At 48.2% G+C, this 14,638-nt stretch overlaps 1 protein-coding gene across 4 annotated transcripts in view; it reads left to right on the top strand.

Annotated features, from left to right (window-relative positions):
• Positions 1-4,702: 4,702 nt before the first annotated feature.
• The window catches only part of LOC109905088 (serine/threonine-protein phosphatase 2A 55 kDa regulatory subunit B gamma isoform-like), a 40,080-nt gene continuing 30,144 nt past the window's right edge, over positions 4,703-14,638 (top strand). For 2 of the 4 annotated variants that reach the window (XM_031789954.1, XM_031789957.1), the window contains exon 1: positions 4,723-5,446. Coding sequence is in view for 2 of the 4 variants with exons in the window: in XM_031789957.1 (XP_031645817.1) it covers positions 5,374-5,446 (73 nt within the window). In the remaining 2 variants the exon portion in view is untranslated. Of the gene's footprint in view, positions 5,447-14,638 lie in introns of all 4 variants that reach the window. The other 2 variants (XM_031789955.1, XM_031789956.1) reach the window with 2 other exon arrangements.

Raw genomic sequence — 14,638 nt, forward strand, 5'->3', positions numbered from 1 at the left:
CTGACCTCAGTTGAACTGTGTTTCTTCCGACACATTGGTGCGCCTGGCGTCCGGGTTAAGCGGGTGGGTGTTAAGAAGTGTGGTTTGGCGGGTCATGTTTAGGAGGACGCATGACTCAACCTTCTACTCTCCCAAGCCCGTTGGGGAGTTGCAGTGACGAGAGAAGATCAGAATTGGGGAAAAATACAAAAAATATATTTTAAAAAACAGTTCATCACTGGCGTCTGTCTCGTCAGCCATTTTGTGTCTGTTGAAATATTGATTTTGACGACATGATTCAGAACCATCTTTTATCGTACAGCATTCTAAATGCCAGAGCATTCTAACACTGTCCTCACACAACTGTGGATTTATCTATGTGATTTATAACTATTTATAACCCACATCAACCCAGTGTGCATGGAGGAGGTGAGACCATGCACTGGTGTGTAGCATATTCCCCTTTGTGAAAAACATGGATGGAGATATAATTACAGTGAATGTGCTTCCGGTTGGGAAGAGGAATGCCGGGATAGAGTGGGGATTCATTATCCTAGCGCTCTGAAGTTCCTGTGTTGACACGTCTGCTCCTGCGCCTCCCCTCTGGCGTAAGACATGGCCAGAGTACAAACCACCCGGTCCTGGGATACATCATTACGGACACCTGGCACTCATCATTACACGCACATGTGAATCATTATGATTCACACCTGGACTCCACTACCTTCATCATTTCCTCTCCTTTACGTGTCACTCTCCCAAGTTCACTCACCAGTTGGTATTGTTCTTGTGTATCGGCGTAGTGCCTTATGTTAGTGTCGTGTTCTTGGTTTTGTTGTTTTATTAAAACGTTTCACCTGCACCTGCTTCGACTCACCGCCCCATCATTACATGTGTATTCTGAGTGTCTCTGCGGGTTGCTAGGCAACTCTGTGGCTGAGTGGAGCAGAGTGGGGATTGGATGAGGGAAGAGCACTGGATCACTTAGAACTTCACCCACAGCATCAGGCTCTCTGATTCGACCGTTTGATGATCAAGATAAAAGATATTACTCGACCAGGGTTTCAAATCAAATCAAATTGTATTAGTCACATGCGCCGAATACAGTGAAATGCTTACTTAAGAGCCCCTAACCAACAATGCTTTTTTTTTTTTATACGGATAAGAATAAGAAATAAAAGTAACAAGTAATTAAAGAACAGCTATAAAATAACGATAGCGAGACTATTGATTCTGTACTGGTACAGAGTCAATGTGCAGTGGCACTGGTTAGTTGAGGTAATATTTACATGAAGGTAGAGTTATTAACGTGACTATGCATAGATGATAACAACAGAGAGTAGCAATGGTGTAAAAGAGAGGGGGAGGGGGCAATGCAAATAGCCTGGGTAGCCATTTGATTAGGTGTGGAGGCAGAGAGAACAGTCTATGACTAGAGTGGCTGGAGTCTTTGACAATTTTTAGGGCCTTCCTCTGATGCCACCTGCTATAGAGGTTCTGGATGGCAGGAAGCTTGGCCCCAGTGATGTACTGGGCCATTTGCACTACTCTCTGTAGTGCCTTGCGGTCGGAGGCCGAGCAGTTGCCATACCAGGCTATGATGCAACCAGTCAGGATGCTCTCAATGGTGCAGCTGTAGAACCTTTTATAGGATCTGAGGACCTATGCCAAATATTTTCAGTCTCCTGGGGGGGAATAGGTTTTGTCATATCCTCTTCACGACTGTCTTGGTGTGCTTGGACTCCAAGGAACTTGAAGCTCTCAACCTGCTCCACTGCAGCCATGCCATGATAACAGTCTAGCACTTGGTTTCCCAAACTCATCAAGCGTTGATTATTTAAATCAGCTGTGTAGTTCTAGGGTAGAACAGAGTTTGGGAAACCAAATGCTGAACCATTATCATGGCGTATGCTTTATGTGAGGAAATTAATTTGTTGAGGGACATTCAACCTGTAGACTGTCTATGAATAATGCTTTTTGTGATCTGAGATTCTAATGAATCCTCAGTGAATCATACAAACACAGTTTATCATCAAATCATCCCATATCTTTTATTTGTTTATTAAAACCGGGGATTCATTTTGAGGTTTATGTCTCAGTTGAGGGTTGAACTTTGGCAGTGCTGTCTGGACTGGTTCCAACAACATCAGTCTGTTCACTGGCTCTTCCTCTGATCCGTCCACCCCCACTTACCAGTCTATCCTTTAGGGAGGATGTTCCCTGTAGTTTGGGACACCATAGCTGCATCTCAATAGTCTAAAATGTCTTCCTCTCCTTGTCTTGTTTCCTTAATCTGTACTGACGTGAACCAACTGGAGTGATGGAAGTGAATGCCTGGCAGACATAGTCCCACCATGTTGTTGTCACCTCCTCTGCCTTTACAGATCAGTGCAGATAAAGGGGAGGAGAAACCACATCAGACTATTGAGATGTGCTCTGTGCCTTGGGTCCAACCTAGTGGCTGCCTTCCAGCATCGCCAAGGCAACAGGCACAGTCTGTGGGCAAGCCCGAGGTCTAACCCTCTCGTCTACGGTCAGGGTCAGGGATGGCAGCCCTTGAAGGACATTCTGCGGTGGGGTGGATGAAGATTGAGCTGAATATAAAAGGAGAAGGATATAAAACAAAGTGTGTGTTTGAGATGATAGATATTGCTCAGGGATATTAAGATGTTTAAGTGGGATGGCAAGACTCAAATGTATTTATAAAGACCTTCTTACATCAGTTGATGTCACAAAGTGTTGAACAGAAACCCAGCCTAAAACCCCAAACAGCAAGCAATGCAGGTGTAGAAGCACGGCAGCTAGGAAAAACTCCCTTGAAAGGCCAGAACCTAGGAAGAAACCTAGAGAGGAACCAGGCTATGAGGGGTGGCCAGTCCTCTTCTGGCTGTGCCGGATGGGGATTATAACAGAACATGGCCAAGATGTTCAAATGTTCATAGATGACCAGCAGGGTCAAATAATAATAATTAGGGTGGTTGTAGAGGGTGCAACAGGTCAGCACCTCAGGAGTAATGTCAGTTGGCTTTTCATAGCCAATCATTCAGAGTATCTCTACCGCTCCTGCTGTCTCTAGAGAGTTAAAAACAGCAGGTCTGGGACAGGTAGCACGTCCGGTGAACAGGTCAGGGTTCCATAGCCGCAGGCAGAACAGTTGAAACTGGAGCATTTTGGATTGTTCTTATTTTCCTCAAATAAAAAAATAGGATGATCGAGCAACAGTAAGGGCTCTTCGATACTGCACAGTACTGTCTTTCCAAGCTAGTCGGAAGACTTCCAGTTTTGTGTAGCTCCATTTCCGTTCCAATTGTCTGGAAGCTTGCTTCAGAGCTCGGGTATTTTCTGTATACCAGGGAGCTAGTTTCTTATGACAAATGTTTTTAGTTTTTATGGGTGCGACTGCATCTAGGGTATTATGCAAGGTTAAATTGAGTTCCTCAGTTAAGTGGTTAACTGATTTTTGTACTCTGATGTCCTTGGGTAGATGGAGGGAGTCTGGAAGGGCATCTAGGAATCTTTGTGTTGTCTGAGAATTTATAGCACAGCTTTTTATGATCCTTGTTTGTGGTCTGAGCAGATTATTTGTTGTGATTGCAAATGTAATAAAATGGTGGTTCGATAGTCCAGGATTATGAGGAAAACAGTAAGATCCACAACATTTATTCCACTGGACAAAACTGGGTCCAGAGTATGACTGTGGCAGTGAGTAGGTCCGAGACATGTTGGACAAAACCCAACATGGTGGCGCTGAAAGCCTTTTGGAATGGGTCTGTGGACTTTTCCATGTGAATATTAAAATCACCAAAAATGTGAATATTATCTGCTATGACTACCATGCCCGAAAGGAATTCGGGGAACTCACTGAGGAACGCTATATATGGTCCAGGAGGCCTTTTTTTGTAAATTTAAATTTGCTATCAGAAATGTTAGCAACACCTCCGCCTTTGCGGGATGCGCGGGGGATATGGTCACTAGTGTAACCAGGAGGTGAGGCCTCATTCAACACAGCAAATTCATCAGGCTTAAGCCATGTTTCAGTCAGGCCAATCACATCAAGATTATGATCAGTGATTAGTTCATTGACTATAACTGCCTTGGAAGTGAGGGATCTAACATTATGTAGCTCTATTTTGAGATGTGAGATATCACAATCTCTTTCAATAATGACAGGAACGGAGGAGGTCTTTATTCCAGTGAGATGGTGGGTTTTCTTATTCGGTGGGTTTTATTGGTGATGTGTGGGGGGCTTCATTAGTTGAGTAGGTTGTAGCTGTGTTTAGGGGGTTGAGATGGTGGTGAAAGCTGATGATTGGAGGTTAGAGCTGATAAATAGGCCTTATATTCCTTGCTTGGGGTTAAAAGGAGATGGCCAGAAGCAGATATGAAACCAAATGTCACTGTCACTTCCATTGCACTCTGCTCTCCATTTTCTCCCCCACCTCTCTTTTTCTCCCATCCATCCATTCCCGCTCCCTATTCATAATTCTCTCTCTCTCTCTCTCTCTCTCTCTCTCTCTCTCTCTCTCTCTCTCTCTCTCTCTCTCTCTCTCTCTCTCTCTCTCTCTCTCTCTCTCTCTCTCTCTCTCTCTCTCTCTCTCGTCTCTAATAATTTGTAGTCAGTGGTCGTGCAGATTGCAGTTGGTCTCTGATTGGCTGAGCTGGGAGGAGTCTATTCTGATGTGTCACACCCGTACCACATCAGCAGTATAGAACCTCCCTCTTTCCCTCTCTCCCATCATTCCCCTCTCTCGCTACCACTCTCTCTCCCTCACACACACACGCGTGCGCTTTCACACACATTCATACGCCAGAGCTGACACTGCAGCAGAAAAACAGCCTGGTAGCGAAAGAGAGGGACTCCATTGACTGTGAGAGAGGACTGTCTTCATGGAGGCTCTATCGAGGAGTACCTGACCAGAGGCAATGGGCTGTGGGTGTGTGTGTTAATGTGTTAGGTCTGTGTGTGTGTGTGTGTGTGTGTGTGTGTGTGTGTGTGTGTGTGTGTGTGTGTGTGTGTGTGTGTGTGTGTTTGTGTGTGTGTGTGTGAGAGAGCACCCCAGCAAGAGAAGCAGCACTGCAGATACTGACTGAGTCCGGGGCTCAGCTTGGAGCATCGACCGAGAAACGAAGATCCATTGCTCTCAACCTCTGTGTGTGTGTGTGTGTCAGTGAACGTGTATGTTTGTGTAAGAGCTGGTGTGTCATTCACTGCTCTGCCTGCGTATCCTTGCGTATCTGTGTCGTCGGCCCTCTCCCTGCCCCTGTCCCAGAATGCTTCATTCTGCGCCCCTGTGCTGAGGAGGCGTTGGGCAGTATGGACTGTGCGCTGGCCGGGACCCCCCCCCACGGATCTAGGCTGCCCCCCCAGGACGGGCACACACCGCACCTCTGCTGATGGGCGAGGACACTGACACCACCCGAACACTGAACCACAGCTTCCTCCGAGACCACAACTATGTGACTGAAGGTAAGAGAGGACAGGGGTGTGGGGCTGCAGGTAACATAGCGGTTAAGAGTGTTGGGCCAGTAACTGAAAGGTTGCTGGTTCAAATCCCAAGCCGACAAGGTGAACAAAAATCTGTCTGTTCCCTTGAGCAAGGTACTTAACCTTAATTGCTCTGGATAAGAGCGTCTTCGAAATTACTTAAAGTATGTGTGTGCTCTACGACTGTTTATGTAAGTGTGTGTGTTTTCTCTCTCACAATCTCTTTGCTCATAGGGTAGATCTATAATCTCTCATGAGAGGATCCAGAATCTTTCAAAATAGTTAGTCAGGTACAGTCAGTTAGTCAGTACAGTCAGTTCGTCAGTACAGTCAGTTAGTCAGTGCAGTCAGTACAGTCAATTAGTCAATAAAGTCAGGTACCGTCAGTTAGTCAGTGCAGTCAGTACAGTCAGTCAATGCAGTCAGTACAATCAGTACAGTCAGTTTAGTCAGTTTAGTCAGTACAGTCAGTACAGTCAGTTAGTCAGTACAGTCAGGTACAGTTAGTTAGTCAGTACAGTCAGGTACAGTCAGTTAGTCAGTACAGTCAGTTAGTCAGTGCAGTCAGTTAGTCAGTGCAGTCAGTTAGTAAGTACAGTCAGTTAGTCAGTACAGTAAGTACAGTCAATTAGTCAGGACAGTCAGTTAGTCAGTACAGTCAGTTAGTCAGTGCAGACAGTTAATCAGTACAGTCAGTTAGTCAGTACAGTCAGGTACAGTCAGTTAGTCAGTACAGTCAGTTAGTCAGTGCAGTCAGGTACAGTCAGGTACAGTCAGTTACAGTAAGTTAGTCAGTGCAGTCAATTACTCAGTACAGTCAGTTAGTCAGGTACAGTCAGTTAGTCAGTACAGTCAGTTAGTCAGTACAGTCAGGTACAGTCAGTTAGTCAGTATAGTCAGTTAGTCAGTACAGTCAGTTAGTCAGGTACAGTCAGTTAGTCAGGTTCAGTCAGGTACAGTCAGTTAGTCAGTGCAGTCAGTACAGTCAGTTAGTCAGTACAGTCAGTACAGTTAGTTAGTCAGTGCAGTCAGTAAAGTCAATTAGTCAGTACAGTCAGTTAGTCAGTACAGTCTGTTACAGTCAGTTAGTCAGTACAGTCAGTTAGTCAGTGCAGTCAGAGACAGTCAGTTAGTCGGGACAGTCAGTACAGTCAGTACATTCAGTTAGTCAATGCAGTCAGTACAGTCAGTTAGTCAGTACAGTCAATTAGTCAGTACAGTCAGTACAGTCAGTTAGTCAGTAGTCAGTTACATTCAGTTAGTCAGTACAGTCAGTTAGTCAGTGCAGTCAGTTAGTCAGTACAGTCAATTAGTCAGTGCAGTCAGTACAGTCAATGCAGTCAGTGCAGTCAGTTAGTCTGTACAGTCAGTTAATCTGTACAGTCAGTTAGTCAGTACAGTCAGTTACAGTCAGTTAGTCAGTACATTCAGTACAGTCAGTTACAGTCAGTTAGTCAGTACAGTCGTTACAGCTTGTCGTTACAGTCAGTTAGTCGGTACAGTCAGTGCAGCCAGTCAATTACAGTCAGTGCAGTCAGTTACAGTCAGTGCAGTCGGTCAGTTACAGTCAGTACAGTCAGTACAGTCAGTGCAGTCAGTTACAGTCAGTGCAGTCAGTCAGTTACAGTCAGTACAGTCAGTTACAGTCACTACAGTCAGTTACAGTCAGTGCAGTCAGTTACGGTCAGTTAGTCTGTGCAGTTAGTTTTAGTCAGTGCAGTACTGACTTGCCAGGTTAAATAAAGGTTAAATAAAAAATATATATATCCTTCAGCTCTGATCTCTCCTCTCTCTCCTGTCATCCCTCTATCCTTCAGCTCCTCTCTCTTCTCTCTCTCCTGTCATCCCTCTATCCTTTAGCTCTGATCTCTCCTCTCTCTCTCCTGTCATCTCTCTCCTGTCATCTGTCTCTCTCCTTTCATCCCTCTATCCTTTAGCTCTGATCTCTCCTCTCTCTCTCTCCTGTCATCTCTCTCACCTGTCATCTCTCTCTCCTGTCATCCCTCTATCCTTTAGCTCTGATCTCTCCTCTCTCTCTCCTGTCATCTCTCTCTCTCTCTCTCCTGTCATCCCTCTATCCTTTAGCTCTGATCTCTCCTCTCTCTCTCCTGTCATCTGTCTCTCTCCTGTCATCCCTCTATCCTTTAGCTCTGATCTCTCCTCTCTCTCTCTCTCCTGTCATCTCTCTCTCCTGTCATCCCTCTATACTTTAGCTCTGATCTCTCCTCTCTCTCTCCTGTCATCTCTCTCTCCTGTCATCCCTATATCCTTTAGCTCTGATCTCTCCTCTCTCTCTCCTGTCATCTCTCTCTCTCTCCTGTCATCCCTCTATCCTTTAGCTCTGATCTCTCCTCTCTCTCTCCTGTCATCTGTCTCTCTCCTGTCATCCCTCTATCCTTTAGCTCTGATCTCTCCCCTCTCTCTCCTGTCATCTCTCTCTCTCTCCTGTCATCCCTCTATCCTTTAGCTCTGATCTCTCCTCTCTCTCTCCTGTCATCTCTCTCCTGTCATCTCTCTCTCCTGTCATCTCTCTCTCCTGTCATCCCTCTATCCTTTAGCTCTGATCTCTCCTCTCTCTCTCCTGTCATCTCTCTCCTGTCATCTCTCTCTCCTGTCATCTCTCTCTCCTGTCATCCCTCTATCCTTTAGCTCTGATCTCTCCTCTCTCTCTCCTGTCATCTGTCTCTCTCCTGTCATCCCTCTATCCTTTAGCTCTGATCTCTCCTCTCTCTCTCTCTCCTGTCATCTCTCTCTCCTGTCATCTGTCTCTCTCCTGTCATCCCTCTATCCTTTAGCTCTGATCTCTCCTCTCTCTCTCCTGTCATCTCTCTCTCCTGTCATCCCTATATCCTTTAGCTCTGATCTCTCCTCTCTCTCTCCTGTCATCTCTCTCTCTCTCCTGTCATCTCTCTCTCTCTCCTGTCATCCCTCTATCTTTAGCTCTGATCTCTCCTCTCTCTCTCCTGTCATCTGTCTCTCTCCTGTCATCCCTCTATCCTTTAGCTCTGATCTCTCCTCTCTCTCTCCTGTCATCATGGCAAGTCCAGGTTAAATAAAGGTTAAATAAAAAATATATATATCCTTCAGCTCTGATCTCTCCTCTCTCTCCTGTCATCCCTCTATCCTTCAGCTCCTCTCTCTTCTCTCTCTCCTGTCATCCCTCTATCCTTTAGCTCTGATCTCTCCTCTCTCTCTCCTGTCATCTCTCTCCTGTCATCTGTCTCTCTCCTTTCATCCCTCTATCCTTTAGCTCTGATCTCTCCTCTCTCTCTCCTGTCATCTCTCTCACCTGTCATCTCTCTCTCCTGTCATCCCTCTATCCTTTAGCTCTGATCTCTCCTCTCTCTCTCCTGTCATCTCTCTCCTGTCATCTCTCTCTCCTGTCATCTCTCTCTCCTGTCATCCCTCTATCCTTTAGCTCTGATCTCTCCTCTCTCTCTCCTGTCATCTGTCTCTCTCCTGTCATCCCTCTATCCTTTAGCTCTGATCTCTCCTCTCTCTCTCTCTCCTGTCATCTCTCTCTCCTGTCATCTGTCTCTCTCCTGTCATCCCTCTATGCTTTAGCTCTGATCTCTCCTCTCTCTCTCCTGTCATCTCTCTCTCCTGTCATCCCTATATCCTTTAGCTCTGATCTCTCCTCTCTCTCTCCTGTCATCTCTCTCTCTCTCCTGTCATCTCTCTCTCTCTCCTGTCATCCCTCTATCTTTAGCTCTGATCTCTCCTCTCTCTCTCCTGTCATCTGTCTCTCTCCTGTCATCCCTCTATCCTTTAGCTCTGATCTCTCCTCTCTCTCTCCTGTCATCATGGCAAGTCCAGGTTAAATAAAGGTTAAATAAAAAATATATATATCCTTCAGCTCTGATCTCTCCTCTCTCTCCTGTCATCCCTCTATCCTTCAGCTCCTCTCTCTTCTCTCTCTCCTGTCATCCCTCTATCCTTTAGCTCTGATCTCTCCTCTCTCTCTCCTGTCATCTCTCTCCTGTCATCTGTCTCTCTCCTTTCATCCCTCTATCCTTTAGCTCTGATCTCTCCTCTCTCTCTCCTGTCATCTCTCTCACCTGTCATCTCTCTCTCCTGTCATCCCTCTATCCTTTAGCTCTGATCTCTCCTCTCTCTCTCCTGGCATCTCTCTCTCTCTCTCTCCTGTCATCCCTCTATCCTTTAGCTCTGATCTCTCCTCTCTCTCTCCTGTCATCTGTCTCTCTCCTGTCATCCCTCTATCCTTTAGCTCTGATCTCTCCTCTCTCTCTCTCTCCTGTCATCTCTCTCTCCTGTCATCCCTCTATACTTTAGCTCTGATCTCTCCTCTCTCTCTCCTGTCATCTCTCTCTCCTGTCATCCCTATATCCTTTAGCTCTGATCTCTCCTCTCTCTCTCCTGTCATCTCTCTCTCTCTCCTGTCATCCCTCTATCCTTTAGCTCTGATCTCTCCTCTCTCTCTCCTGTCATCTGTCCTCTCTCCTGTCATCCCTCTATCCTTAGCTCTGATCTCTCCCCTCTCTCTCCTGTCATCTCTCTCTCTCTCCTGTCATCCCTCTATCCTTTAGCTCTGATCTCTCCTCTCTCTCTCCTGTCATCTCTCTCCTGTCATCTCTCTCTCCTGTCATCTCTCTCTCCTGTCATCCCTCTATCCTTTAGCTCTGATCTCTCCTCTCTCTCTCCTGTCATCTCTCTCCTGTCATCTCTCTCTCCTGTCATCTCTCTCTCCTGTCATCCCTCTATCCTTTAGCTCTGATCTCTCCTCTCTCTCTCCTGTCATCTGTCTCTCTCCTGTCATCCCTCTATCCTTTAGCTCTGATCTCTCCTCTCTCTCTCTCTCCTGTCATCTCTCTCTCCTGTCATCTGTCTCTCTCCTGTCATCCCTCTATTCTTTAGCTCTGATCTCTCCTCTCTCTCTCCTGTCATCTCTCTCTCCTGTCATCCCTCTATCCTTTAGCTCTGATCTCTCCTCTCTCTCTCCTGTCATCTGTCTCTCTCCTGTCATCCCTCTATCCTTTAGCTCTGATCTCTCCTCTCTCCTCTCTCTCCTGTCATCTCTCTCTCGCCTGTCATCTGTCTCTCTCCCTGTCATCCCTCTATCCTTTAGCTCTGATCTCTCCTCTCTCTCTCCTGTCATCTCTCTCTCCTGTCATCCCTATATCCTTTAGCCTCTGATCTCTCCTCTCTCTCTCCTGTCATCTCTCTCTCTCTCCTGTCATCTCTCTCTCTCTCCTGTCATCCCTCTATCTTTAGCTCTGATCTCTCCTCTCTCTCTCCTGTCATCTCTCTCTCCTGTCATCTCTCTCTCCTCCTGTCATCCCTCTATCCTTTAGTTCTGATCTCTCCTCTCTCACCTGTCATCTCTCACCTGTCACCTGTCTCTCTCCTGTCATCTCTCTCTCTCTCTCTCCTGTCATCCCTCTATCCTTTAGCTCTGATCTCTCCTCTCTCTCTCCTGTCATTTCTTTCTCTCTCCTGTCATCCTTCTATCCTTTAGCTCTGATCTCTCCTCTCTCACCTGTCATCTCTCTCTCTCTCCTGTCATCCTTCTATCCTTTAGCTCTGATCTCTCCTCTCTCTCCTCCTGTCATCTCTTTCTCTCTCCTGTCATCCTTCTATCCTTTAGCTCTGATCTCTCCTCTCTCTCTCCTGTCATCTCTCCTCTCTCCTGTCATCCCTCTATCCTTTAGCTCTGATCTCTCCTCTCTCTCTCTCTCTCTCTCTCTCTCTCTCTCTCTCTCCTGTCATCTCTCTCTTTCTCTCTCTCTCTCTCTCTCTCTCCTCTCCTGTCATCCCTCTATCCTTTAGCTCTGATCTCTCCTCTCTCTCTCCTGTCATCTCTCACCTGTCATCTCTCACTCCTGTTTATCCCTCTATCCTTTAGCTCTGATCTCACCCCTCTCTCTCTCTCTCTCTCTCTCCTGTCATCTCTCTCTCCTGTCATCTGTCTCTCTCCTGTCATCCCTCTATCCTTTAGCTCTGATCTCTCCTTTATTTCTTGTTCTCTTTTTTCTCCTCTCTCTGTGTGTGTGTGTGTGTGTGTGTGTGTGTGTGTGTGTCTGTGTGTGTGTGTGTGTGTGTGCAGGTGGTTGTGTGTGCAGGTGGTTGTGTGTGACTGTCTCTGGGTACTGTACATACCATACATGCATATATACAAGTGACTCATGCATTTTCTTGAGTTTTCATGAAATTAAAACACACCAGAAATAAATGAAAACAGAAATCTCTCTCTCTCTCTCTCTCTCTGGTGATTGTTGAGTGTGTGTGGGCGGCTGACTGTCGAGTGACGTGCGTCAGAACAGAGGAGGTAGTTGTCTGAGTTTCATCCCTGTATCAGAATTCAGGATTAATATCCCAATCTATTTCCTCTGTATTCCTGTTAATCTGAACTCAACACTGTTCATTTGGCTGGAACACTGGGCCACTTTCACACAGCAACATTGGTAGGATTACAATTCCAGAATGTTAAGGGGTTGTGTACCTGGAATTATCCTGTCTAGATAATCCATTACACACTGTGCTATTTTCAGTTGTTTATATCATTTTGTTTGTATGTATGAATTAACAATGTCTCAAACAGTAGGTGTGTGTGTGTGTGTGTGTGTGTGTGTTGTGTGTGTGTGTGTGTGTGTGTGTGTGTGTGTGTGTGTGTGTGTGTGTGTGTGTGTGTGTGTGTGTGTGTGTGTGTGTGTGTGTGGTGTGTGTGTGTGTGTGTGTGTGTGTGTGTGTGTGCGTGTGTCTCTCTCTGAAATACTTTCTATGTGTGTCAATGGATACTGAATACTGTACATTGTCTTTCACGAGGGTATGTGTGGGTGGAAGGCGTGTTCCATTGCATGCACACTGTCTCCCATACATCATACATCACCATCTGTCCATCACCATGGAAACAGAACAGGAAGATACATTTGGCGTGTTGGGAGTGGCCTTGGGTGATTGACAGGCTAGCCCCGCCCTCTAACAATAGCCATATTAAATTATGCCATCAGACCACAGCTAGAGTCCCTGACGATTCAGAAACACAGGGAGGAGTACATACAGCCAACACCATGCGACTCCTGTCCTGGCAGAGAGGCGTGATGTATTAGCAGGGCCATTCACCTAGTCCCAAAACATATTGCCTAGACCGGTGTTATGGGGCTGATTTGTTTCTGAAAACCTTTGCTGAAGATAGGAGAGTGCAGTGTCTTGTTATAATATACTATGGCGTTATAGAAATGATTGTAGAAACACAGGAATAAACTAATCCCATAGTTCCAGAAGGATTAGGATGTTGTCGATATCGGTATTCAACACCCCCCCCCCTCCTCTTCATCCATCCCCACCACCTCAACCCCTCTCTCCACACCTCCATCTATCTACATATCCATCCAATCCATCCACCTCTGCTCTATTCCTCCTTCCCCTCCTGATATTACTCATTACATTGGCTATTGATGAAGTGTGTGTGTGCACACAGCAGTGTATCTGTAGCTATGTCAAGACCGAGGCCTCTCTCCACTCTCCAGCGTTTCCTGCCCTAGGCTCGAAGAGGGGAGGATATTTAGCCCATTTCCTCCTGTCCCCCTCCCCCTCTCTCTCCCCCCTCCTGCCATATAGACTACCTCTCCCTGTACAACCCTCCTGCCCCCCCCCCTCTCTCTCCCCCTCCTGCCCTATAGTCTCCCCCTCCCTGTATAACCCTCCTGTCCCCCTCCCCCCCTCTCTCCCCCTCCTGCCCTATAGTCTCCCCCTCCCTGTACAACCCTCCTGTCCCCCTCCCCCTCTCTCTCCCCCTCCTGCCCTATAGTCTCCCCCTCCCTGTACAGCCCTCATGTTCCCCTCCCCCTCTCTCTCCCCCCTCCTGCCCTATAGACTACCTCTCCCTGTACAACCCTCCTGTCCCCCTCCCCCTCTCTCTACCCCTCCTGCCCTATAGTCTCCCCCTCCCTGTACAACCCTTCTGTCCCCCTCCCCCTCTCTCTCCCCCTCCTGCCCTATAGTCTCCCCCTCACTGTACAACCCTTCTATCCCCCTCCCCCTCTCTCTCTCCCTCCGGCCCTATAGTCTCCCCCTCCCTGTACAACCCTTCTGTCCCCCTCCCCCTCTCTCTCCCCCTCCGGCCCTATAGTCTCCCCCCTCCCTGTACAGCCCTCCTGTCCCCCTCCCCCTCTCTCTCCCCCTCCTGCCCTATAGTCTCCCCCTCCCTGTACAACCTTTCTATCCCCCTCCCCCTCTCTCTCTCCCTCCGGCCCTATAGTCTCCCCCTCCCTGTACAGCCCTCTTGTTCCCCTCCCCCTCTCTCTCCCCCACCTGCCCTATAGACTACCTCTCCCTGTACAACCCTCCTGTCCCCCTCCCCCTCTCTCTCCCCCTCCTGCCCTATAGACTACCTCTCCCTGTACAACCCTCCTGTTCCCCTCCCCCTCTCTCTCCCCGTCCTGCCCTATAGTCTCCCCCTCCCTGTACAGCCCTCCTGTTCCCCTCCCCCTCTCTCTCCCCCTCCTGCCCTATAGACTACCTCTCCCTGTACAACCCTCCTGTTCCCCTCCCCCTCTCTCTCCCCCTCCTGCCCTATAGTCTCCCCCTCCCTGTACAGCCCTCCTGTTCCCCTCCCCCTCTCTCTCCCCCTCCTGCCCTATAGTCTCCCCCTCCCTGTACAGCCCTCCTGTTCCCCTCCCCCTCTCTCTCCCCCTCCTGTCCCCCTCCCCCTCTCTCCCCCTCCTGCCCTATAGTCTCCCCCTCCCTGTATAACCCTCCTGTCCCCCTCCCCCCTCTCTCCCCCTCCTGCCCTATAGACTACCCCTCCCTGTATAGCCCTCCTGTTCCCCTCCCCCTCTCTCTCCCCCCTCCTGCCCTATAGTCTCCCCCTCCCTGTACAGCCCTCATGTTCCCCTCCCCCTCTCTCTCCCCCTCCTGCCCTATAGACTACCTCTCCCTGTACAACCCTCCTGTCCCCCTCCCCCTCTCTCTACCCCTCCTGCCCTATAGACTACCTCTCCCTGTACAACCCTTCTGTCCCCCTCCCCCTCTCTCTCCCCCTCCTGCCCTATAGTCTCCCCCTCCCTGTACAACCCTTCTATCCCCCTCCCCCTCCCTCTCCCCCTCCTGCCCTATAGTCTCCCCCTCCCTGTACAGCCCTCCTGTTCCCCTCCCCTCTCTCTCCCCCTCCTGCCCTATAGACTACCTCTCCCTGTACAACCCTCCTGTCCCCCT

Source organism: Oncorhynchus kisutch, linkage group LG15 (genome assembly GCF_002021735.2).
Source record: "Oncorhynchus kisutch isolate 150728-3 linkage group LG15, Okis_V2, whole genome shotgun sequence".
NCBI lineage: Eukaryota > Metazoa > Chordata > Actinopteri > Salmoniformes > Salmonidae > Oncorhynchus > Oncorhynchus kisutch.